General features: G+C 48.4%; 1 protein-coding gene across 1 annotated transcript in view; it reads right to left on the bottom strand.

The window, feature by feature from the left end:
• Positions 1-25,558, bottom strand: part of CNOT1 (CCR4-NOT transcription complex subunit 1) — a 1,177,977-nt gene that overhangs the window by 428,463 nt on the left and 723,956 nt on the right. The window contains exons 27-29 of the mRNA XM_069215998.1: positions 17,551-17,667; positions 7,330-7,440; positions 6,836-6,913 (exon numbers count right to left, since the gene is read on the bottom strand). Coding sequence (XP_069072099.1) covers positions 6,836-6,913; positions 7,330-7,440; positions 17,551-17,667 — 306 coding nt within the window. The remainder of the gene's footprint in view (positions 1-6,835; positions 6,914-7,329; positions 7,441-17,550; positions 17,668-25,558) is intronic.

Here is a 25,558-nt window from a genome sequence, read left to right on the forward strand (position 1 = left end):
CAGGAATTGTCACACCTGGCGGTGAGCCTCAAAGGCTCACCTCCTTTGTGCCAACCCAGCAGGACACTCCAGCTAGTGGAGTTGCCCGCCCCCTCCGGCCAGGCCCCACTTTTGGCGGCAAGGCCGGAGAAAATAATGAGAAAAACAAGGAGGAGTCACTGGCCAGTCAGGACAGCCCCTAAGGTGTCCTGAGCTGAGGTGACTGACTTTTAGAAATCCTCCATCTTGCAGATGGAGGATTCCCCCAATAGGGTTAGGATTGTGACCCCCTCCCCTTGGGAGGAGGCACAAAGAGGGTGTACCCACCCTCAGGGCTAGTAGCCATTGGCTACTAACCCCCCAGACCTAAACACGCCCTTAAATTTAGTATTTAAGGGCTACCCTGAACCCTAGAAAATTAGATTCCTGCAACTACAAGAAGAAGGACTGCCCAGCTGAAAACCCCTGCAGCGGAAGACCAGAAGACGACAACTGCCTTGGCTCCAGAAACTCACCGGCCTGTCTCCTGCCTTCCAAAGATCCTGCTCCAGCGACGCCTTCCAAAGGGACCAGCGACCTCGACATCCTCTGAGGACTGCCCCTGCTTCGAAAAGACAAGAAACTCCCGAGGACAGCGGACCTGCTCCAAGAAAAGCTGCAACTTTGTTTCCAGCAACTTTAAAGAACCCTGCAAGCTCCCCGCAAGAAGCGTGAGACTTGCAACACTGCACCCGGCGACCCCGACTCGGCTGGTGGCGATCCAACACCTCAGGAGGGACCCCAGGACTACTCTGATTCTGTGAGTACCAAAACCTGTCCCCCCTGAGCCCCCACAGCGCCGCCTGCAGAGGGAATCCCGAGGCTTCCCCTGACCGCGACTCTTTGAACCTAAAGTCCCGACGCCTGGGAGAGACCCTGCACCCGCAGCCCCCAGGACCTGAAGGACCGGACTTTCACTGGAGAAGTGACCCCCAGGAGTCCCTCTCCCTTGCCCAAGTGGAGGTTTCCCCGAGGAATCCCCCCCTTGCCTGCCTGCAGCGCTGAAGAGATCCCGAGATCTCTCATAGACTAACATTGCGAACCCGACGCCTGTTCCTACACTGCACCCGGCCGCCCCCGCGCTGCTGAGGGTGAAATTTCTGTGTGGACTTGTGTCCCCCCCGGTGCCCTACAAAACCCCCCTGGTCTGCCCTCCGAAGACGCGGGTACTTACCTGCAAGCAGACCGGAACCGGGGCACCCCCTTCTCTCCATTCTAGCCTATGTGTTTTGGGCACCACTTTGAACTCTGCACCTGACCGGCCCTGAGCTGCTGGTGTGGTGACTTTGGGGTTGCTCTGAACCCCCAACGGTGGGCTACCTTGGACCAAGAACTAAGCCCCGTAAGTGTCTTACTTACCTGGTTAACCTAACAAATACTTACCTCCCCTAGGAACTGTGAAAATTGCACTAAGTGTCCACTTTTAAAACAGCTATTTGTCAATAACGTGAAAAGTATACATGCAATTTGGATGATTTGAAGTTCCTAAAGTACTTACCTGCAATACCTTTCAAACAAGATATTACATGTTAAATTTGAACCTGTGGTTCTTAAAATAAACTAAGAAAAGATATTTTTCTATATAAAAACCTATTGGCTGGATTTGTCTCTGAGTGTGTGTACCTCATTTATTGTCTATGTGTATGTACAACAAATGCTTAACACTACTCCTTGGATAAGCCTACTGCTCGACCACACTACCACAAAATAGAGCATTAGTATTATCTATTTTTACCACTATTTTACCTCTAAGGGGAACCCTTGGACTCTGTGCATGCTATTCCTTACTTTGAAATAGCACATACAGAGCCAACTTCCTACACAGGCCAATAGGTTTTTGTATAGACAAATATATTTTCTTAGTTTATTTTAAGAACCACAGGTTCAAATTCTACATGTAATACTTTGCATGAAAGGTATTGCAGGTAAGTACTTTAGGAACTTTGAATAATCACAATAGCATATATACTTTTCAAATAAAACACATATAGCTATTTTAAAACTAGGCACTTAATGCAATTTTCACAGTTCCTAGGGGAGGTAAGTAATTGTTAGTTCTTGCAGGTAAGTAAACTGCCTACGGGGTTCAAGTTTGGGTCCAAGGTAGCCCACCGTTGGGGGTCCAGAGCCACCCCAAAGTTACCACACCAGCAGCTCAGGGCCGGTCAGGTGCAGAGTTCAAAGTGGTGCCCAAAACACATAGGCTTCAAAGGAGAAGGGAGTGCCCCGGTTCCAGTCTGCCAGCAGGTAAGTACCCGCGTCTTCGGAGGGCAGACCAGGGGGGTTTTGTAGGGCACCGGGAGGAACACAAGTTAGCACAGAAAGTACACCCTCAGCAGCACGGGGGCGGCCGGGTACAGTGTGCAAACACGCCGGGTTTTCAATTGGAATCAATGGGAGACCAAGGGGTCTCTTCAGCGATGCAGGCAGGCAAGGGGGGGGGGGGGGGGGGGGGCTCCTCGCGGTAGCCACCACCTGGGCAAGGGAGAGGGCCTCCTGGGGGTCACTCCTGCACAGGAGTTCCGATCCTTCAGGTCCTGGGGGCTGCGGGTGAAGGATCTTTTCCAGGCGTCGGGATCTGAGGGTCAGGCAGTCGCGGTCAGGGGGAGCCTCGGGATTCCCTCTGCAGGCGTCGCTGTGGGGGCCCAGGGGGGGCAACTTTGGTTACTCAGTCTCGGAGTCGCCGGGGAGTCCTCCCTGAAGTGTTTGTTCTCCACAAGTCAAGCCGGGGGCATCGGGTGCAGAGTTGCAAGTCTCACGCTTCTGGCGGGAAACGCAGTCGTTTTAAAGTTGCTCCTTTGGAAACAAAGTTGCAGTCTTGGGTGAACAGGGCCGCTGTTCTCAGGAGTTTCTTGGTCCTTCTAGAGCAGGGCAGTCCTCTGAGGATTCAGAGGTCGCTGGTCCTGGGGAAAGCGTCGCTGGAGCAGTTTTCTTTCGAAGGGGGGAGACAAGCCGGTAGAGCTGGGGCCAAAGCAGTTGGTGTCTCCATCTTCTCTGCAGGGTTTTTCAGCTCAGCAGTCCTCTTCTTCTTAGGTTGCAGGAATCTAGTTTCCTAGGTTCTGGGGAGCCCTTAAATACTACATTTAAGGGCGTGTTTAGGTCTGGGGGGGGGGGGGGGGGGGGGGGGGGGGGGGGTGTTAGTAGCCAATGGCTACTAGCCCTGAGGGTGGGTACACCCTCTTTGTGCCTCCTCCCAAGGGGAGGGGGGCACATTCCTATCCCTATTGGGGGAATCCTCCATATGCAAGATGGAAGATTTCGAAAAGTCAGAGTCACCTCAGCTCAGGACACCTTAGGGGCTGTCCTGACTGGCCAGTGACTCCTCCTTGTTTTTCTCATTATCTCCTCCTGGACTTGCCGCCAAAAGTGGGGGCTGTGTCCAGGGGGCGGGCATCTCCACTAGCTGGAGTGCCCTGGGGCATTGTAACACAAAGCTTGAGCCTTTGAAGCTCACTGCTAGGTGTTACAGTTCCTGCATGGGGGAGGTGTGAAGCACCTCCACCCAGAGCAGGCTTTGTTTAGGTCCTCAGAGAACACAAAGGCTCTCACCGCATGGGGTCAGAAACTCGTCTCTCAGCAGCAGGCTGGCACAGACCAGTCAGTCCTGCACTGAACAATTGGGTAAAATACAGGGGGCATCTCTAAGATACACTCTGTGTGCATTTTTTAATAAATCCAACACTGGCATCAGTGTGGGTTTATTATTCTGAGAAGTTTGATACTAAACTGCCCAGTATTCAGTGTAGCCATTATGGAGCTGTGGAGTTCGTTTTTGACAGACTCCCAGACCATATACTCTTATGGCTACCCTGCACTTACAATGTCTAAGGTTTTGCTTAGACACTGTAGGGGCATAGTGCTCATGCACCTATGCCCTCACCTGTGGTATAGTGCACCCTGCCTTAGGGCTGTAAGGCCTGCTAGAGGGGTGACTTATCTATACCTATAGGCAGTGTGAGGTTGGCATGGCACCCTGAGGGGAGTGCCATGTCGACTTGAACATTTTCTCCCCACCAGCACACACAAGCTGGTAAGCAGTGTGTCTGTGCTGAGTGAGGGGCCCCTAGGGTGGCATAAGACATGCTGCAGCCCTTAGAGACCTTCCCTGGCATCAGGGCCCTTGGTACCAGGGGTACCAGTTACAAGGGACTTACCTAGGTGCCAGGGTTGTGCCAATTGTGGAAACAATGGTACATTTTAGGTGAAAGAACACAGGTGCTGGGGCCTGGTTAGCAGGGTCCCAGCACACTTCTCAGTCAAGTCAGCATCAGTATCAGGCAAAAAGTGGGGGGTAACTGCAACAGGGAGCCATTTCTTTACACATTGTAAGTGCAGGGTAGCCATAAGAGTATATGGTCTGGGAGTCTGTCAAACATGTCCCCCTAACACCATAATGGCTACAATGAAAACTGGGAAGTTTGGTATTAAACTTCCCAGCACCTTAAATGCACACTGATGGCAGTGTGCAATTTATTGTAAAATGCACCCAGAGGGCATCTTAGAGATGGGCCCCTGAATACCAATCCGATTTCTAGTGTGGGGCTGACCAATTTCTGCCAGCCTGCAACAACCAGACGAGTTGCTGGCCACATGGGGAGGAGTCCCTTTGTCACTCTGTGGCCAGGAACAAAGCCTGCACTGGGTAGAGGTGCTTCACACCTCCCCCTGCAGGAACTGTAACACCTGGCGGTGAGCCTCAAAGGCTCATGCCTTTTGTTACAGCACCCCAGGGCATCCCAGCTAGTGGAGATGCCCACCCCTCTGGCCACTGCCCCCACTTTTGGAGGCAAGGCTGGAGGAGATAATTAGGAAAACAATGAGGAGTCACCCACCAGTCAGGACAGCCCCTAAGGTGCCCTGAGCTGAGGTGACCACTGCCTTTAGAAATCCTCCATCTTAGTTTTGGAGGATTCCCCTAACAGGATTAGGGATGTGCCCCCCCTCCCCACAGGGAGGAGGCACTAAGTGGGTATAGCCACCCTCAAGGACAGTAGCCATTGGCTACTGCCCTCCCAGACCTAAGCACTCCTAAATTTAGTATTTAGGGGCACCCCAGAACCCAGGAAATCAGATTCCTGCAACCTGAACTAAAGGACTGCAGACCTACAAGCCTGCAGAGACGACGGACGACAACTGCTTTGGCCCAGCCAAACCAGTCTGTCTCCAGAGTTGAAAACCTGCAACCAGCGACGCATCCAACAGGGGCCAGCAACCTCTGAAGCCTCAGAGGACAACCCTGACCCCCAGGCCCAAGAAACTCCAGTGAGCAGCAGCTCTGCTCAACAACAGCTACTTCTTTGCAACAGAGAAGCAACTTTTAAAGAACTCACTCTTCCCACCGGAAGTGTGAGACTTCACACTCTGCACCCGACGCCCCCGGGTCGAGATCCAGAGAACAAACACCACAGGGAGGACTCCCCGGCGACTGCAACCCCGTGAGAAGCCCATGATGACACCCCGGGAACCCCACAGGAACGCCTGCAGAGAAAATCCAGAGTATCCCCCTGACCGCGACTGCCTGTAACAAGGGACCCGACGCCTGGACCAAGCACTGCACCTGCAGCCCCCAGGACCAGAAGGAAGCGAACTTCAGTGCAGGAGTGACCCCCAGGCGACCCTACGCCTAGCCCAGGTGGTGGCTAGCCCGAGAAGCCACCCCGTGCCGTGCCTGCCTGCACCGCTAGAGTGACCCCCCGGGTCCCTCTATTGAAGCCTATTCAAAACCAGACACCTGCTTTTCACACTGCACTCACCCGCCCCTGTGCCGCTAAGGGTGTGTTTTGTGTGCCTACTTGTGTCCCCCCCAGTGCTCTACAAAGCCCCCCTGAGGACGTGGGTACTTACCTGCTGGCAGACTGGAACCGGAGGACCCCTGTTCTCCATAGGCGCCTGTGTGTTTTGGGCATCTCTTTGACCTCTGCACCTGACCGGCCCTGAGCTGCTGGTGTGGTAACTTTGGGGTTACCTTGAACCCCCAACGGTGGGCTGCCTATGCTCAGGAACTGAGACTTGTAAGTGTCTTACTTACCTCACAATCTACCCATTACTTACCTCCCCCAGGAACTGTTGATTTTTGCACTGTGGCCACTTTTGAAATAGCTTATTGCCATTTTAACAAAAACTGTATATGTTATTGATCTAATTCAAAATTCCTAACTTACCTGTGTGGAGTACCTTGCATTTTATGTATTTACTTCAAATCTTGAACTTGTGGTTCTAAAAACTAAACTAAGAAAATATATTTTTCTATATAAAAACCTATTGGCCTGGAGTTAAGTCTGAGTGTGTGTTCTCATTTATTACCCTTGGACTCTGTGCACACTATTTCTTACTTTGAAATAGTATATACAGAGCCAACTTCCTACCTGTCCCGACACCATAACCTTTCAAGGTGACCAAATCTAATTTTCCTTACATCATCTGAGAACCATTTGCTTTAGAGTCCATTTTCTGCAATGAGCTTTGTTTGAACAGGTGCATAGCATACACCATCTTAATGATCATCTCGTACTAACTAGTTAAGCCATTACAGCAATTAATATAACAGTTCTAAATTTTGTGGCCAGTATCCAACTTCAATCACAGTTCTACAAAGTCAAAGTTCAGTTCCCTAACCCCAGCAGACACCATAAGTGGCCAAATAGTATTACTAAAAACCAATCACCCTAGACACATTAAGTGAATCAAAATGTTCTTGCCCAGTTTGTAGAAGTGTTATTTGCTAACTGGTACACAAGCAAAGCATCTGGCAATTTCTACCTTTAACAGATCTACAGAGCGACAATAGAAAATAAACATACAAGAGAAAGACACCTACTTTAAGGTCATGTTCTTGATGCAGCTCAGCAAGGACATTCATGATTGCCATTGTCCATGGATTGGGTGGTCGGAAAACCTAGTTAGAAGGAACATAATTATTGAGTGCTACCGGAGGGGAGTATTAGGTCACAGATACAGGACCTACAGTCAGTGCCACACAGAGTCCTTGGTTGAGCATTCATCAGCTCTCAGCCTGGGAGTAAAGCAAATTAATGTTTGCTTTTAAAAACAAACGGCTAATGAGCCAGGTGGGGTTCGAGAGTGCAGTTCAGCCACATCAAACTCATTAGGCATAGTACAGTTCATATAGATGAAACAGCACTCATCACTGGCAGCAGAACTTATAACTACAATCAAATGTCTACAGCTGGATTTCCACACTCGCATATTACCATAAACAATTATCTTCCAAGTACTATTTTGGGTGAATGGCTGATGACTACATGCCATACTCATGCAGAACTGCTTAGCTTTAAAACAGAAGCCGCTCACCACACTCCTGACACTGGACTCCAACACTTTTGCAATGAATGGCACCACATACAGCAGTTCCTGTTGTCCCTTCAGGTAGGCTTCAAGGAGCAAGGACTTAACATCCAGGTCCTGCAACACAAAAAAATTGCCATGAGAAACAGCACCAGCAATAAAAACCAAAATCATTTGTGTTCTGCCGACAGTTCCCAGACCCAATTAACTGGAGAACAAATTTTGGTTCCTTGCTGATTGGAGGCTTTCAAATTTATTTATAAGGATATTTCTATACTCTAGGGGAATATTGCTCAAGCAGCTATGCCCTCACTTGTGCTACAGTGCACCCTGCCTTCGGGCTTTGAGGCCTCCTAGAGGAGTGATTTACCTATGCCACAGGCAGAATTTTGTGCACAAGGCATCCTGAGGGGAATGCCATGTCGACTGCTTTTTTTTTCCCCCCACCAACACAATCTGCAATGGCAGTGTGCATGTGTTAGGTGAGGGGTCCCCAGGGTGGCACAACATGCTGCAGCCCTTCGGGACCTTCCCTGGTCACAGGGCCCTTGGTACCACTGGTACCTTTTACAAGTGACTTATCTGTGTGCCAGTTGTGGAAACAATGGTACATATTTAGTGAAAGAACACTGGTGCTGGGGCCTGGTTAGCAGTTGGGGAGGTGAGTAACTGCAACAAGGAGCCATTTTCCGACAGTGAAGGACTGGCCTACATGAAAAGACATAACCTTGGGAAGGAAGGAATGGTTTCTTACCTGTAACTCCAGTTCTCTCGTAGGGGTATTTCCATGATAGTCATAAGCACTGAATAGTTCTGCGCGCCTGCGGGGACCCCGGAGCACTGATGTGAAGTATATTCTTAAGTGCAGATACCAGCCCTTTGAAAAAGGTCTGTCAAAAACCACTTAAGAATAACACTGTGCAGCCTATGTGAACAGCTACACAAGCCAAATTGTTGAAAAGAAAACAGCTGTAGTGTAAATTCACGTTCACTCATTTATTCTAGAAATGTAATAAAAAATACATTCTCATACTTTATTTACACCTCTCATGAGAATAAAACAATGCAGGGCAGTGTAGCCCATAGGCTGCCATTATACAGAATGTAAATAGAGCTGTGCCTTTAAGTAAAGTCTTCCTGTATCCCATCATGCACAGCAAAAGGCAGTTGCCTAAGCTCGTTTTGAAGGCTTGTAACCTGACATGAAGGAACAAAACATTCGTTGGGGTATCAACATCGATACTACTATGGCAACTTTTCATATGTCAACTCCACCGGGGAGGAGGGAGGGTTGCTTATGACTATCATGGAAATACCCCTACGAGAGAACTGGAGTTACAGGTAAGAAACCATTCCTTCTCTCGTAGGGGATTTCCATGTATACTCATAAACACTGAATAGACTAGCAAGTCCATCCCCATAACCGCGGCGGAGTAGACAGAATAATACTGAAAAAAACATGAATCATGCAAATAAATTCTTAAGCGAGGCCTGTCCAACCTGCGCATCTGCCCTAGCGTCTGTATCAAGGCAGTAATGCTGTGTAAAGGTATGGACCGATTTCCAAGTGGCTGCCTTGCATATCTCTGCCAAAGGGATATTTCTCATTAAGGCCGCAGTAGCTGCCTTCCCTCTAGTAGAATGGGCTTTTGGCCTGCCACCAAGAGATTTGTTCGCTAACTGATTACACAACAGTATACATGAAAACAATCCATCTGGATAATGATTGCTTAGACGTGCCCAACCCTGTTCTAACTGGGCCATAGTTAACAAAGAGCTGCTGTGATTTACGCAAGCATTTTGTCCAAGTAAAATTTCAAAACCCTCTTTACATCCAGGGAATGCAGGGTTCTCTCGGCAGGGGTAGTTGGATTTTGAAAGAAAGTCGGTAATGAAATGGTTTGGTTCACATGAAAGTCGGAAACTACTTTTGGCAAAAAATTTGGATGCGTCCTCATCACTACTTTCGCAGAATGAAAGACCGTGTAGGGTTCTTGTGCGCAAAGAGCCTGGATTTCGCTGACCCTACGCGCTGATGTGATTGTAACCAGAAAAGCAGTTTTCCACATGAGATGTTGAAGTGATGCTTTATGTATTGGATGGAACGGAGGTAGCATCAGGCGCGAGAGGACAACATTCAGTTCCCAAGGAGGAGATGGTCTCCTAATGGGAGGGAAGACCTTTAAGCCCTCCAGGAAGTCCTTGATAATTGGGATCCTAAAAAAGGAGGGTTGAGAGGGGCTCTTTCTATATGCCGTTAGAGCCGCCAAGTGCACTTTTATTGATGTCAATTGTAAACCCGATTTTGCCAAACTTAGCAAGTATGGCAGGATAGTTTTCTCTCCGCAGGATATCGGGTCAACGTTGTTGTCCAACCACCACACACAGAATCTTTTCCTCTTGCATGCATAAGCCGATCGTGTGGAAGGGCACTTTGCTTCTCTTCGGATTTCCATACAGTCCTGAGGGTAGGTTCAAGTGTCCATATTGCACTAACTCAGGAGCCATGCTGTCAAACTCAACGATGAGAGGCTGGGATGAGATATCTGCCCTCGGAACTTCGTGAGAAGGTCCGGCCGATGAGGCAGTCTGATGTGTGGCTTGAGTGACCGGTGAAGAAGGTCTGGAAACCACCATTGGCGTGGCCATTCTGGAGCAATTAGAATCATTTTGGATTGAGCATTGGGTAGCTTCTGGAGGACTGCCGGTATCAGGGGAAGAGAAGGAAAGGCGTAAAGAAATGCTCCTGACCAGTTTATCCACAGGGCATTCCCCAGCGTCCCTGGATGGTAATATCTGGAGGCAAAGCTTTGGCATTTTTTGTTTTCTGGGGTTGCGAATAGGTCTATAGAGGGGGTACCCCATAGTGCGAAAATGGAACGAACGTCGTTGTGTAACACCCATTCGTGGTTCTCGTCCATTACACGGCTGAGAGCATCTGCTTGAACATTCGGCCTGCCCGGCAGGTGAGTTTCCACTAACGACAGGTTCCTGGCTAGAAGCCAATGCCAGATTGTCTGAGCCTCTCTGGATAATATCCTGGACCTGGTGCCTCCTTGTTTGTTTACGTAATACATGGGGGCCACGTTATCCGTCTGGAGGAGGAGAGTTTCCGTTTTCAGAGAAGGTAGGAAGGCCTTGAGCGCAAGATGGACTGCGCGAAGCTCCAGCAGGTTGATATGATAGAGACTCTCTCTCTGTGACCACTTGCCTTGGACTCGAAGATTATCCATGTGCGCTCCCCGTCCGAGCAGCGATGCGTCTGTTACGATGGTTTGAGCTGGAGTCTGTTGCTGGAAAGGAGTCCCCACCAAGAGATTGTTGGGTGAAAACCACCAATTGAGGGATTGTAGGGCGTGGGGGGAAGAAGGACTCTGCTCTCCCAATCGTCCATCAGTTGGCACCATTGATCCTCCAGGCACTCCTGTAAGGGTCTCATATGGAGGCGACCATTGGGAACTAGGTGGATACAAGACGCCATCGAGCCCAGTAGAGAGGATACTACTCTTGCAGTGGTCTGTGGTGTTCTCTCTAGTTGTTTGCACTTTTGGAGAATCGACAAGTGTTGTTCCTCTGAAGGAAACACCTTTCCTTGATTGGTATCTATAATGGCCCCTAAGTAATGCAGCCTCTGAACAGGCGTTGCTGTGGACTTGAGAAGATTGACTTGAAGACCGAGATTCTGAAGCAGCTGTTGAGCCCAGTTGAAATGTTGTTGAGCCTCTAGATAGTTGGAGGCCTTTATGAGCCAATCGTCTAGATAGGGGTAGACAAATATTCGATGTTTCCTCAAATGGGCGGCTACCACCGACATGCATTTGGAAAAGGTTCTCGGTGCTGATTTGAGGCCGAAGGGTAGAACCGCAAATTGGTAATGACTTTTGCCGACGGTGAACCTTAGGAATTTGATGTTTCTCGCTCACCGGAATGTGAAAATAAGCGTCGCGAAGGTCTATCGCGCAGAGCCAGTCGCCCTGACGAAGTTGTGGGTAAATTTGGTGCAAGGATAGCATCCTGAATTTCTCTCTGCGAATCCACTTGTTTGCTGTCCTTAGGTCTAGAATGGGCTGAAGCTCTTGTTTGTCCTTCTTTGGCACTAGAAAATACCTCAAATAAATCCCTTTCCCGCGTTGGTTGATCGGGACAGGCTCTATTGCTCTTTTTTGTAATAGGATTGCTACTTCTAACTGAAGAGCTTCGAGGTGGTGGCTGACTGGTTTGGGCGGAACAGATGGAGGACTGATGAATCTGAGAGCGTAACCATTTCGCACAATATTCAATACCCAGGCGTCTGATGTGATGCGTAGCCACTCGTCCAGATGATTTGAGATACTTCCCCCTACCGGAGTGGATAACGGAGGAGGGGGAAGCGAAGATTCAGGGCTTAGACGCGGGAGCCTGGCGAGTTGCCTGAGCTTGCGGCGTGGAACGACCCCTTGTCGACTTTCTCTGTGTCGAGAAGGCCCTTTGATGCTGTTGGGGACGTAAGGACATCCAGTGTGGTGTCCGATACCTGTGGGTGAATAGCCTTCGCTGGTAGGGACGGAATACTTTTCGTTGTTCCTTTGGGCATTCGATGCCTACCGCTTTTAAAGTGTCTAGCTCAGACTTCATTCTTGACATCTCGTCATCGGCATGAGAGCCGAACAAGGTGGAGCCTGAGAATGGTAAATTCTGAATTCTCTGCTGTGCCTCTGGTTTGAGAGACGTCAAGCATAGCCAAGCGTGTTGTCTTTAAGCTACTCCATGAGCGTAGTTATGTGCCGACAGCACCGAAGAATCATCAGCAGCGCTCATCACCTGGTTGGAAACCATGGCACCCTCACCCACGACCTCCAAGAAATCTTCCCTTTCGTCTTTGGGTAGGTGTTCCGCAAACTGTAGCATAGAGTCCCAAAGAGCACGATCATATCTTCCTAATAAAGCAGTAGCACTGGCTGCTTTCATTGTAATGGCTGCAGTAGAGCATATTTTTCGGCCTGCGGCATCGATCTTTCTGCTCTCCTTGTCCGGAGGCGAGGAGGAAGACTGAGATGTAGAGTGTAATTTCTTTGCTGCTACTATAACCACCGATTCCGCCACTGGGTCCGACCTTAGGAATAGAGGGTCTTGCTCCGGTGGGCGATACTTTTTAATAAGCCTGGAAGGAGCAGATTTCGTTGTGGCCGGTGTCAGAAAAATATCCATTGCCGGTTCAAGAAGACCCGGGACCAGAGGAAGTAAAGGTCTTGAGAATGTTCTCTGGTGTAAAGTCTCAAAATCACCGAGGTCAATGGGGTGGGTACCGCCAGCGGGATATTTAGTTTGGTCGCCCCGCACACTAGGACCTCTTGGAAGGTATTCACGTCATCTATGGGGGACACTCTTGGGGACGGTGAGTCCGACAGGGTTGGAGAGTAATCCTGTGTAGACGAAGAGGAATGTCTATGACGTGAAAGTGACTCATGTCGATGGTGCAGAGAGGAAGACGAACGTCTTGAGGAATGCCTGGAATGTCTTATGGATTCTGCTAGAGTCACCGGAACAGACTCTGAAGGGGGAGCCGGAAGAGGAGCCGTAGGTGTTACCGGTGTCTGCGGCAACAGCGGCTGTTGAGGAGACAGCTGAGGCGAAGTAGGATGAGCGAGGCCGAGGATTCTGAAGTGGTATAAACCCTTCTAGGCCTTTTTGACTGTCGCCTCGAAGTCAACACACTCCTCGACGTCGAAGTAAGGTGACGGCGGGTGCCTCTTGGCGTTGATTCCCCTTGCCGCTGAGATCCTCTTGACGTCGACGTGATGAATGCGACCGTCTTCGACGGCGAGCACTCTCCCTCGATGCCGATCGTCCTCGTCGCGTCGACCCGGACCAAGATCTTCTCGATGGCAAGCGTCCACGCCGTCTCGACGGCGAAACGGCTGCCGACATCGAGCGATGCCTCTTTCTCGACGGTGAGCCGGTCTTTGACGACGAGCATGTTGGCGCCGTTCCTGGCCTCGACGTCTATGCCCTCAACGTCGTCGATCTATGCCGTTTATGAGCAGGTCTGGCAGAAGTTGCAGAGTGAGCCCTGGTAGAAGACTGACCTTCTCCTCGCTCTGTGGTAGATTGACCACTTCTTCTCCTGTCCTCTCTTGCCTGAAGTCGAATTTTCTCCCTATCACGAAGGGTTCTTCTGGAGAAAGTTCTACAGATGTCACAGGAGTCAGGTTTGTGGCTGGATGGAAGGCAAATTATACAGACCTGGTGTGGGTCTGTTTTAGCCTTTTTTCTGCCACAAGAAGGACATTTATCAAAAAGTGAAGGCATTCTAAAATAGAAAAACCTTAAATTTCTGTCAGAACTTGACAGAAAAGGTTAGCAAATGTTAACTCAATATTAAAAACGTCGAGTGAAATTGAAATTCAAAAGGTTTTAATTGAATTTTCTGTCAAAAAAGGCTTTGTGAGGTAGAGCTCAATGCTTCAGGGTCCTGTCAGAAGGAGCCGGAAAAAAGAACAGTCAACTGCCTTTTGCTGTGCATGATGGGATACAGGAAGACTTTACTTTCTTAAAGGCACAGCTCCATTTACATTCTGTATAATGGCAGCCTATGGGCTACACTGCCCTGCATTGTTTTATTCTCATGAGAGGTGTAAATAAAGCACGAGAATGTATTTTTTATTACATTTCTAGAATAAATGTGTTTGAACGTGAATTTACACTACAGCTGTTTTCTTTTCAACAATTTGGCTTGTGTAGCTGTTCGCATAGGCTGCACAGTGTTATTCTTAAGTGGTTTTTGACAGACCTTTTTCAAAGGGCTGGTATCTGTACTTAAGAATATACTTCACATCAGTGCTCCGGGGTCCCCGCAGCCGCGCAGAACTATTCAGTGCTTATGACTATCATGGAAATTCCCCTACGAGAGAAAGAAGCTTTAGTGCCCAGCACCACTTTGTCAGGGTCCACAGACAAGAATGGAGGATTTAAAGAACGAGCTTGAAGCTCACACAATCTGTGAGCAGAAGTGATGGCAACAAGAGACCGTTTTGAAAGTGAGGAGCCATAAAGGTCAATTGTGCATCGGCTCAAAGGGAGTACACATTAAGTAAGTAAGGACAAGATTGAGGTCCCACTGAGGCATGATAAACTGAGTGGAAGGAAATAAATGGGTTAGACCTTTAAGGAATCTATTGACAATAGGAGATTTAAAAAGTGAGGGCTGATGAGGTAGCCTAAGAAAGGACAAAATGGCTGTCGAACATACCATTTAAGGGTGCCCAAAGCAGAGCCCTGCTGGACCAAAGAAAGAATGAACAAAATAACCTCAGATAGAGGAGCAGAGAGGAGATCAACAGATTTGTTGGTTATACCATGCCACACATATATACCGACAGGCGTATACTATTTTGGTGGAGGGAGGCCTGCCTGCCAAGATAACATCGCAGACTTCGGGTGGAAGATCAAAAGTCATTAACTGCCACCACTCAATCTCCATGCATGAAAGCGGAGATTGGATAGGTTCGGTTGGAGAACCATACCCTGTTGCTGCAACAGGCGATCCACCCGAAGAGGCAGTCTGAGTGGAGGATCGGTGGACATGCTCAATAGCTCTGGATACCATACTTTCCCTGCCCAGCCCAGAGCCACCAAGGTAGCTTGGGCCTGGTGTAGGAAAATGCCACTCTTGGCATGGTCACCCCCACTTTTTGCCAAAATGTTGAGGCCAGCTTTGTGGCAACAGTGTGGGTTTATTGTGCTGAGAAGTTTGATACCAAACTTCCCAGTATTCAGTGTAGCCATTATGGTGCTGTGGAGTTCGTAATGACAAACTCCCAGGCCATATAATCTGTATGGCTACCCAGCACTTACGTCTAAGAATGGACAAAGACATTGTAGGGGTATAGCGCTCATGCATCTATGCCCTCACCTGTGCTATAGTGAACCCTGCCTTAGGGCTGTAAAGGCCTCCTAGAGGGGTGACTTATCTATGCCACAGGCAGTGGTTTGTGGGCATGGCACTGTGAGGGGAGTTCCATGTCGACAGTCTTTTCTCCCCACGAGCACACACAAGCTGCAAAGCAGAGTGCATGCACTGAGCGAGGTGTCCCGGAGGGTGGCATAGTACATGCTGCAGCCCTTAGGGACCTTCCCTGGCCACAGGGCCCTTGGTACCAGGGGTACCTTTTACAAAGGACTTAACACTGTCCCAGGGCTGTGCCAATTGTGGAAACAAAGGTATAGTTTTAGGGAAAGAACACTGGTGCTGGGGCCTGGTTACCAGGGTCCCAGCACACTTCCAATCAAAGCTGGAATCAACACTTGTGGGGGGTGACCAAGCCAACATTGGCATTTTACTACACCGTGTGTTGGGTTTGGACCAAATACCCAAAAGGTAGATCGGTGAGGGCTTCATTGAATGGCAAAAGTGGCTCAGATGTGGAAGCCTCTGGCTGAAGCACCCCAGCCAGGAGACCTGACCTGACCTGTACAGTGGGCAGCTCAATGCCAAGGACTTCAGTTGCCCTACTGACCACCTTAGCATACGTTGCTCCCTGTCTCGTAGCCACGGTAGGAGGAGACAGCATGCCAGCATCTGGAGAAATGTCCCGACTATTGGCCTCGCCCAATTCCTGTGCCCAGTCCACAGATGGGTCATCCTGGTATTCATAAGGGTCCACGGACCCCGCCAGTCCTTCCCCGAATTTGTACCCAATAAGGGAAAGGGTCCAAATCCGACCTGGGGTGAGTAGGCCCCATCGAAGACAGAGGTAGCGTCGGCCGACACCATTCCGACTCCGAGTAGTCGGGGATGAGGATCAGGTCGACGTAGATGGGGGCCACCACCGAGGCTCGGAGCGTCAGCAATCAAACCAGCACCAGGGAAGGTCTCAGTGGTACGACCGGCATCGGTGTGCATCCGCAAGCGGATCTGGAGAGGACCTTGGTGGCCGGAATCGAAGCTGCCAGCACAGAACCCAAAGGCGCCCAGACTGAACCCCTTGGGCCAGAAGGTGCCATATCTGGGTCCGCGTGCCTAAAAACGGGGTGTATGGCATCATAAAACCCCTGTAATTGGGCAGGGCTCTCGCCGGCTCCTGGAAATTTGGGGAAGCGCGAGCAGACCGACAAGCAGGCTCGGAAGATGGCGACCTCGAGTGTAGACACTCCTCCCATGTCGTACCAGGCGAGCGACTGGGTTAAGTCAAAGGGCGATGGGATCGCTTCGACAACTACTTCTTACCTGTGCCCGAAGACTTGGGGAAAGAAGAATGGTGGTGGCTCCACAAGCGGTCTTGACACCTTCCCCTCAAGCGAGACCAGGACCTACGCGGAGACTCCAGCCGCAATGAGCTTGAGGGACTGCTCCCTCAAGGCCTTCGGGTGCATGGCCCGGCACTTGGAGCACGACTTCGTGTTGTGGTCACGCTCCAAGCACCACAAACAGAAAGACCCGTTAAGGATCAGTCACCGACATCATGAGGTGACAGTCCTCGCATGGCTTGAAACCAGCCTTCGGGGACATCGACAAATAAAAACTAAACAAACAGCTGAACTAGGTCAAAAAGAGACCAGGTTCCATCTCCACGGATCAGCACGTGGTGCGGAAAGAAAAGAACTGACGTCAATGCGCTGAGGCGGCATCTATGTACTACTCCCAATGTCATCACGGCAACTACGACGCCAACGACGCCTGCGGAGTCAACTGATGCCACCTACTGACATGCAAGGGTATTGCTTGAAGAAAAATCTCCGGATCCTGACACCTGGGGGAAAATTCTAAGGTAAAGAATTTGCAACTAGAAGTCTCTATCAGATAGGGTCTTTATGCTGCTCTCGGACCTTGTTCCAGTGTCAACAAGAGCTGGAGGGTTGTAGTGCATCACAAGATGGCAGCTTTGCGGCAAGGCTTGACAAGTGACCTTCATGACTTCTAAGAAAAACAAGTTGCAATTGTACACGCCCAACACTAGACGGCATAAGTATGCAGAGCGTGTGTATCTGCAGCCAAGTTATGAACAAAGTATTTCCAATGTAGCAAGCAGGCTGTATGAAAAATAGTTTTTTTTTTTTTTTTTAAAGAAAGACTTCAACTGTGCTTCTGCAACGTGAATTGTGCTTTTCATAGAAAAAACACCATTTAGCACAGAGTTTAAGGCTCACAATGTACCATTCAGCTTCCCTTCACGACTGGTCATTAAAGCTTTCCCAATAATTACATTTGCAAACTAATCTTCATACTATTTGCAATAAACATTAACTAACCGTATGGAGAATTGGTTTATTCTTGGCTAAGGTTATTATTCCAAGCCAATGGCCCAGGTTTTTCAGTAGGGATCGATCAGAGAAGTTTGCTGCAGCTTTATCCGATGTAAGTAGTACCTTCAAAGAAAAATAAACATGGTGCAAGGATGAGCAGGATACGAGAACTCAGCACAAACTCTAAACAAACTGAGAAAATACAATTAGATTTAATCTCTTTGAATGTGTTAAAATAATTAGCAATTTTGATATAATAGTTTTAAAGTCAACCAATGAGTTTGTGGGCCACAAGTATGAAACGTCTTCAAGATATGAAACTGTGCTCAGAGTTATAAAGCAGTAGGGTAAAAATAACGTAAGAAAAGTGTTACTTACCCAGTACACAACTGTTTGTGGCATGTACTGCTGTACATACATATGCTTAGCATATGTCCACCAGTCCACCATCTAGTGTTGGAGTCAAAATGGTTCAAGTTGCTTTTCTTCGAAAAAGTCTTGAGTTACGAGGTATGGTGACGGAAGGAAGGTCCTCTACTCTATTGTTAGATTGTTTTCCGCTTGGTGGGTGAGGATGCAGTGTGAGGTATGATGTACCCTAATGAGGTGATCATGCGAAAATGTCATGGTAAATGCTGATAACTGCAACCAAGGCAGGTTTCCGGGGAGGTGCCTGGTAATTCCACAAACAGTTGCTTACCGGGTAATATTTTCTGTTTGATGGCATGAGTGCCTATAAAAACACATGCTTAGCTTAGAATGTAAAGCAGTTTTCCTCCTAAAGCGGTGGCTAACCTGTGTTGGCTGCAATCCTTTGAAAACGTTTTGAGAACTGCTTGACCCACATTAGCTTGCCGACGGACCATAACATCTACACAGCAAGGTTTTAAAAAATTTCTGCAAAGTGATCCAGTAAGTGGTTTACATAAATGAGCTGTAAGAAGTTGGCACTGTATATACTATCTCAAAGCGAGAGGTAGTGTGCAGAGTCCAAGGGTTCCCCTTAGAGGTCGATAATGTCAAAATTAGATAATACTAATGCTCTATTTTGAGGTAGTGTGGTCGAGCAATAGGCTTATCAGAGCGTAGTGTTAAGCATTTTGAACACACAGGCAATGAATGAGGAACACACTGCAGGAAAATAGCTCCCTGTTGCAGTTACCCCCCACGTTTTGCCTGATATTGATGCTGACTTGACTGAGAAGTGTACTGGGACCCTGCCAACCAGGCCCCATCACCAGTGTTCTGTTGTAGGAAGTTGGCTCTGTATGCACTATTTCAAAGTAAGGAATAGTATGCACAGAGTCCAAGGGTTCCCCTTAGAGGTAAGATAGTGGCAAAAATAGATAATTCTAATGCTCTATTTTGTGGTAGTGTGGTCAAGCAGTAGGCTTATCAGAGGGTAGTGTTAAGCATTTGTTGTACACACACAGGCAATAAATGAGGAACACACACTCAAAGACAATTCCAGGCCAATAGGTTTTTGTATAGAAAATGAAAATGTCACTTACCCAGTGTACATCTGTTCGTGGCATCAGTCGCAGTAGATTCGCATGTTTTGCAATAGCTCGCCATCTGGTGTTGGGCCGGAGTGTTACAAGTTGTTTTTCTTCGAAGAAGTCTTTCGAGTCACGGGACCGAGTGACTCCTCCTTTCGTCTCCATTGCGCATGGGCGTCGACTCCATCTTCGATTGTTTTCCCCCGCAGAGGGTGAGGTAGGAGTTGAATTGTAGTAATAGTGCCCATGCAATGGAGTGACTAAGTATGCACCTATTTAAGGTTGAGATGATACATATATAAATAGTTGAAGGTAACTTCCAAACTGCTACAGGCTCCCGGGGAGGCGGGTGGGCACATGCGAATCTACTGCGACTGATGCCACGAACAGATGTACACTGAGTAAGTGACATTTTCAGTTCGATGGCATCTGTCGCTGTAGATACGCATGTTTTGCATAGACTAGTAAGCAGTTATCTCCCCAAAAGCGGTGGATCAGCCTGTAGGAGTGGAAGTAGTCTGAAATAATGTTCTTAATACGGCTTGACCTACTGTGGCTTGTTGTGCGGATAACACGTCTACACAGTAGTGCTTGGTGAATGTGTGAGGCGTAGACCATGTGGCTGCCTTACATATTTCTTGCATTGGGATGTTTCCTAGAAAGGCCATGGTAGCACCTTTCTTTCTGGTTGAGTGTGCCCTTGGTGTAATGGGCAGCTGTCGTTTAGCTTTAAGGTAGCAGATTTGGATGCATTTAACTATCCATCTGGCTATACCTTGTTTTGATATTGGGTTTCCTGCATGAAGTTTTTGAAATGCAATAAATAGTTGTTTAGTCTTTCTGATGTTTTTTGTTCTGTCAATGTAATACATTAATGCTCTTTTGACATCTAATGTATGTAGTGCCCTTTCAGCTACGGTATCTGGCTGTGGAAAGAACACTGGAAGTTCCACTGTTTGATTTAGATGGAACGGTGAAATAACCTTTGGCAAAAATTTAGGATTGGTCCTTAGGACGACCTTATTCTTGTGTAGTTGTATAAAAGGTTCCTGTATTGTAAACGCCTGAATCTCGCTTACTCTTCTTAGGGAAGTAATGGCGATGAGAAATGCCACCTTCCAGGTTAGGAACTGTATTTCGCAGGAGTGCATGGGTTCAAAAGGTGGACCCATAAGTCTAGTTAGGACAACATTTAGGTTCCATGAAGGAACAGGTGGTGTTCTTGGTGGTATAATTCTCCTAAGGCCCTCCATGAATGCTTTAATGACTGGTATCTTATATAGGGAAGTTGAATAGGTAGTCTGCAGGTATGCAGATATTGCTGCAAGGTGTATTTTAATGGAAGAGAAAGCCAGGTTAGATTTTTGTAAGTGAAGCAAGTAACCCACTACATGTTCTGGAGTTGTGTGTAATGGTTGTATTTGATTAATATGGCAGTAGCAAACAAACCTCTTCCATTTACTTGCTTAGCAGTGCCTGGTGGATGGCCTTCTGGCTTGTTTTATGACTTCCATACATTCTTGGGTAAGTTGTAAGTGCCCGAATTCTAGGATTTCAGGAGCCAGATTGCTAGATTCAGCGATGCTGGATCTGGGTGTCTGATCTTTTGGTTGTGCTGTGTCAACAGATCTGGCCTGTTGGGCAATTTGATGCAGGGTACTACTGATAGGTCTAGCAGCGTTGTGTACCAGGGTTGCCTTGCCCAAGTTGGTGCTATTAATATGAGTTTGAGTTTGTTTTGACTGAGTTTGTTTACCAGGTAAGGAAGGAGAGGGAGAGGAGGAAAAGCGTAAGCAAATATCCCTGACCAGTTCATCCATAGGGCATTGCCTTGGGACTGTTTGTGTGGGTATCTGGATGCGAAGTTTTGGCATTTTGCGTTCTCCTTTGTCGCAAACAAGTCTATCTGAGGTGTTCCCCAGAGTTTGAAATAAGTGTTCAGAATTTGGGGGTGAATTTCCCATTCGTGGACCTGTTGGTGATCTCGAGAGAGATTGTCTGCGAGTTGATTTTGGATCCCTGGTATAAATTGTGCTATTAGGCGAATTTGGTTGTGAATTGCCCAACGCCAAATCTTTTGTGCTAGCAGGCTTAACTGCGTGGAGTGCGTCCCCCCTTGCTTGTTTAGATAATACATTGTTGTCATGTTGTCTGTTTTGACGAGAATGTATTTGTGAACTATTATTGGTTGGAAAGCTTTTAGTGCTTGAAAAACTGCTAGAAGTTCTAGGTGATTTATATGCAGTTTTGTTTGATGTACGTTCCATTGTCCTTGTATGCTGTGTTGATCGAGGTGTGCTCCCCACCCTGTCATGGAAGCATCTGTTGTTATTACGTATTGTGGCACTGGGTCTTGAAAAGGCCGCCCTTTGTTTAAATTTATGTTGTTCCACCACAGAAGCGAGAGGTAAGTTTGGCGGTCTATTAACACCAGATCTAGAAGGTGACCCTGTGCTTGTGACCATTGTGATGCTAGGCACTGTTGTAAGGGCCTCATGTGCAGTCTTGCGTTTGGGACAATGGCTATGCATGAAGACATCATGCCTAGGAGTTGTAGTACCATCTTTGCTTGTATCCTTTGTGTTGGATACATGCGTTGTATGATGGTGTTGAAATTTTGAATTCTTTGTGGACTTGGAGTGGCTACTCCTTTTGATGTGTCTATTATGGCTCCCAGGTATTGTTGTACCTTGCGCGGCAGAATTTTGGATTTTGTGAAATTGACGGTGAACCCTAGTTTGAAGAGGGTTTGTATGATATGATTTGTGTGATTTGAGCACTCTATTAACGAATGGGCCTTGATTAGCCAGTCGTCTAGATATGGGAACACATGTATTTGCTGCCTTCTTATGTGTGCAGCGACTACCGCTAGACATTTGGTAAAGACTCTTGGTGCGGTTGTTAATCCGAAAGGCAGTACCTTGAATTGGTAATGTATTCCCTTGAATACAAACCTTAGGTATTTCCTGTGCGATGGGTGTATTGGTATATGGAAATAAGCATCCTTGAGGTCTAAAGTTGCCATGTAGTCGTGTAGTTTTAGCAATGGCAATACTTCTTGTAGTGTGACCATGTGAAAGTGGTCTGATTTGATGAAAGTGTTCACTACTCTGAGGTCTAGGATTGGTCTCAGCGTTTTGTCCTTATTTGGTATCAGAAAGTACAGTGAGTAAACTCCTGTGTTTATTTGTGTGTTTGGCACTAATTCGATTGCATTCTTTTGCAATAGTGCCTGCACTTCTATCTCCAGGAGATTGGAATGGTGTGTTGTCAAATTTTGTGCTTTTGGTGGTATGTTTGGAGGGAATTGTAGAAATTCTATGCAATAACCATGTTGGATAATTGCTAGAACCCAAGTGTCTGTAGTGATTTCCTCCCATGCTTTGTAATAATGACTTATTCTTCCCCCCACTGGTGTTGTGTGGAGGGGGTGAGTGACAGGTGAGTCACTGTTTAGTAGTAGGGGTTTTGGGGCTCTGAAATCTTCCTCTATTCCTAGGGAATTGCCCTCCTCTATATTGTCCCCGAAAACCTCCTCTATACTGTCCCTGGTAACTGGACGGTGTTGCTTGTGAGGTGCTGGCTTGTGTGCTCTGACCCCGAAACCCCCCTCGAAAGGGTGTTTTACGGAATGTGCTGTAATTCCCTCTGCTCTGCGGGGAGTAGAGTGCGCCCATGGCTTTGGCAGTGTCCGTATCTTTTTTGAGTTTCTCAATCGCTGTGTCGACTTCTGGACCGAACAGTTCTTTTTCGTTAAAAGGCATATTGAGAACTGCTTGTTGAATCTCTGGTTTAAATCCAGACGTTCGGAGCCATGCATGCCTTCTGATAGTTACAGATGTATTAATTGTCCGTGCAGCTGTATCTGCAGCGTCCATGGAGGAGCGTATCTGGTTGTTGGAGATGGCCTGTCCCTCCTCAACCACTTGTTTTGCCCTATTTTGTAAGTCCTTGGGCAGATGTTCAATGAGATGTTGCATCTCGTCCCAGTGGGCTCTGTCATAGCGCGCAAGTAGTGCCTGGGAGTTCGCGATGCGCCACTGGTTTGCAGCTTGTGCTGCGACTCTCTTACCAGCTGCATCGAACTTGCGGCTTTCTTTATCTGGGGGTGGTGCATCTCCAGATGTGTGGGAGTTGGCCCTTTTCCTAGCTGCTCCTACAACGACAGAGTCTGGTGGCAGCTGTGTAGTGATGAAAACCGGGTCTGTAGGAGGCGCCTTATACTTTTTTTCCACCCTTGGTGTGATTGCCCTACTTTTGACCGGCTCCTTAATGATTTCTTTTGCGTGCCGGAGCATACCAGGGAGCATAGGCAGGCTTTGGTATGAGCTGTGGGTGGAGGAGAGTGTGTTGAATAAAAAAATCATCCTCGACCTGTTCTGAGTGGAGGCTTACGTTGTGAAATTGTGCTGCTCTAGCCACCACTTGAGAATACGCGGTGCTGTCCTCTGGTGGAGATGGCTTCGTAGGGTATGCCTCCGGACTGTTATCTGACACTGGGGCGTCGTATAGGTCCCATGCGTCTTGATCTTGGTCACCCTGGCTTATGGTGGTGTGAGCTGGGGAGTGTGATGGAGTTTGTGCTGGTGAGACGTTAATCACGGGCGGAGGAGAGGGTGGTGGGGTAACTTTTCACCACTTTTGGTTGTAGTGTCTGTTCAGTTTGGAACTCCAACCTTCTCTTTCTTCTAATGGGGGGAAGGGTGCTTATTTTTCCTGTCCCCTGCTGTATGAAAATACGCTTTTGCGTATGGTCCACATCAGTTGATTGTAGCTCTTCCTCAAACCTATGCTTTTGCATTTGGGAGGTTAGCGAGTGCTCTTCTGTATAAGAGCCTGAAGCTGGGTCGCTTGCAGTTTGTTTCGGCACTGAAACCCTGTCTGCGTGTTTTTTCGGCTCCGAGGTGACTTTTTTTCTTTTTCGGGGCCGAAACCTCTCGGCGTCGATCTTCTTCGGTGCCGCTGTCTCGGCGTCGAGCCGTGTCCACACCGGCATCTCGGTGTCGAGGCTTGTCTCCAGCACTTTCTCGGTCCAGAGAAGGCTGCGTGCCGGTGTCTCGACCGGAGTCGGACGATCTCGGCACTGTTTGGCCCTTTTTCGGTGCCGACGGTCGGTCACCGAATTTATGGGTGGAGCCATGGCCTGATGGCAGTGGCGTCCCCTGGGCCCTGTAAATCTTCCTCTGTGTGGTTTTCGACGTCTTACTCACGGTTTGTGTATCGTCGAATCCTTCGGAGTCGGAGTCTTGGATCGAGAAGGTACCTTCCTCTTCTTGTTCCTCGAACTCTCGGTGGGCTGTCGGCGCGGACGCCATCTGAATCTTCTGGCTCAACGGTCTCGGAGTGTTTTTCGGGACCGGAACGCACGACAGGCCTCGCAGGTGTCTTCACTGTGCTCAGGTGACAGGCACAGGTTACAGACCAAGTGTTGGTCTGTATACGGGTATTTATTGTGGCATTTGGGGCAGAAACGGAATTGGGTCCGTTCCATCGGCGTTCTTCAGCACGCGGTCGGGCCGACCAGGCCCCGACGGGGGATCGAAAAACTACCCCGAAGGGCACCGGAGCTCTTCGATCTTCGATGCGGTGTTGAATCTAACTACGCCGATCCCGAACGCAACAATACCGACGAAAATCTTCCGAAATTAGCTATCTTTCCGTTCCGAAACTCGGAGCGACAGGAACACGTCCGAACCCGATGGCGGAAAAAAAACAATCGAAGATGGAGTCGACGCCCATGCGCAATGGAGACAAAAGGAGGAGTCACTCGGTCCCGTGACTCGAAAGACTTCTTCGAAGAAAAACAACTTGTAACACTCCGGCCCAACACCAGATGGCGAGCTATTGCAAAACATGCGTATCTACAGCGACAGATGCCATCGAACATATATTTTCTTAGTTTATTTTAAGAACCACAGGTTCAAGATTTACAAGTAATACTTCAAATGAAAGGTATTTCAGGAAGGTACTTTAGGATCTTTGAACTAGCAAAATAGCATATACAGTTTTCACATAAATGACATATAGCTATTTTAAAACTAGACACTGCAATTTTCAACAGTTCCTGGGGGGAGTAAGAGTTTGTTAGTTTTTGCAGGTAAGTAAACCACCTACGGGGTTCAAGTTTGGGTCCAAGGTAGCCCACCGTTGGGGTTTCAGCGCAACCCCAAAGTTACCACACCAGCAGCTCAGGGCCGGTCAGGTGCAGAGGTCAAATTGGTTCCCAAAACGCATAGGCTTCAATGGAGAAGGGGGTGCCCCGGTTCCAGTCTGCCAGCAGGTAAGTACCCACGTCTTAGGAGGGCAGACCAGGGGGGTTTTGTAGGGCACCGGGAGGAACAAGTCCACACAGAAAGTACACCCTCAGCGGCACAGGGGTGGCTGGGTGCAGTGTGCAAACAAGCGTCTGGTTCGCAACAGAAATCAATGGGAGACCAATGGGTCTCTTCAGCGATGCAGGCAGGCAAGGGGGGGGGGGGGGCTCCTCGGGGTAGCCACCACCTGGGCAAGGGAGA

This window comes from Pleurodeles waltl, chromosome 12 (genome assembly GCF_031143425.1).
Source record: "Pleurodeles waltl isolate 20211129_DDA chromosome 12, aPleWal1.hap1.20221129, whole genome shotgun sequence".
Taxonomy (NCBI): domain Eukaryota; kingdom Metazoa; phylum Chordata; class Amphibia; order Caudata; family Salamandridae; genus Pleurodeles; species Pleurodeles waltl.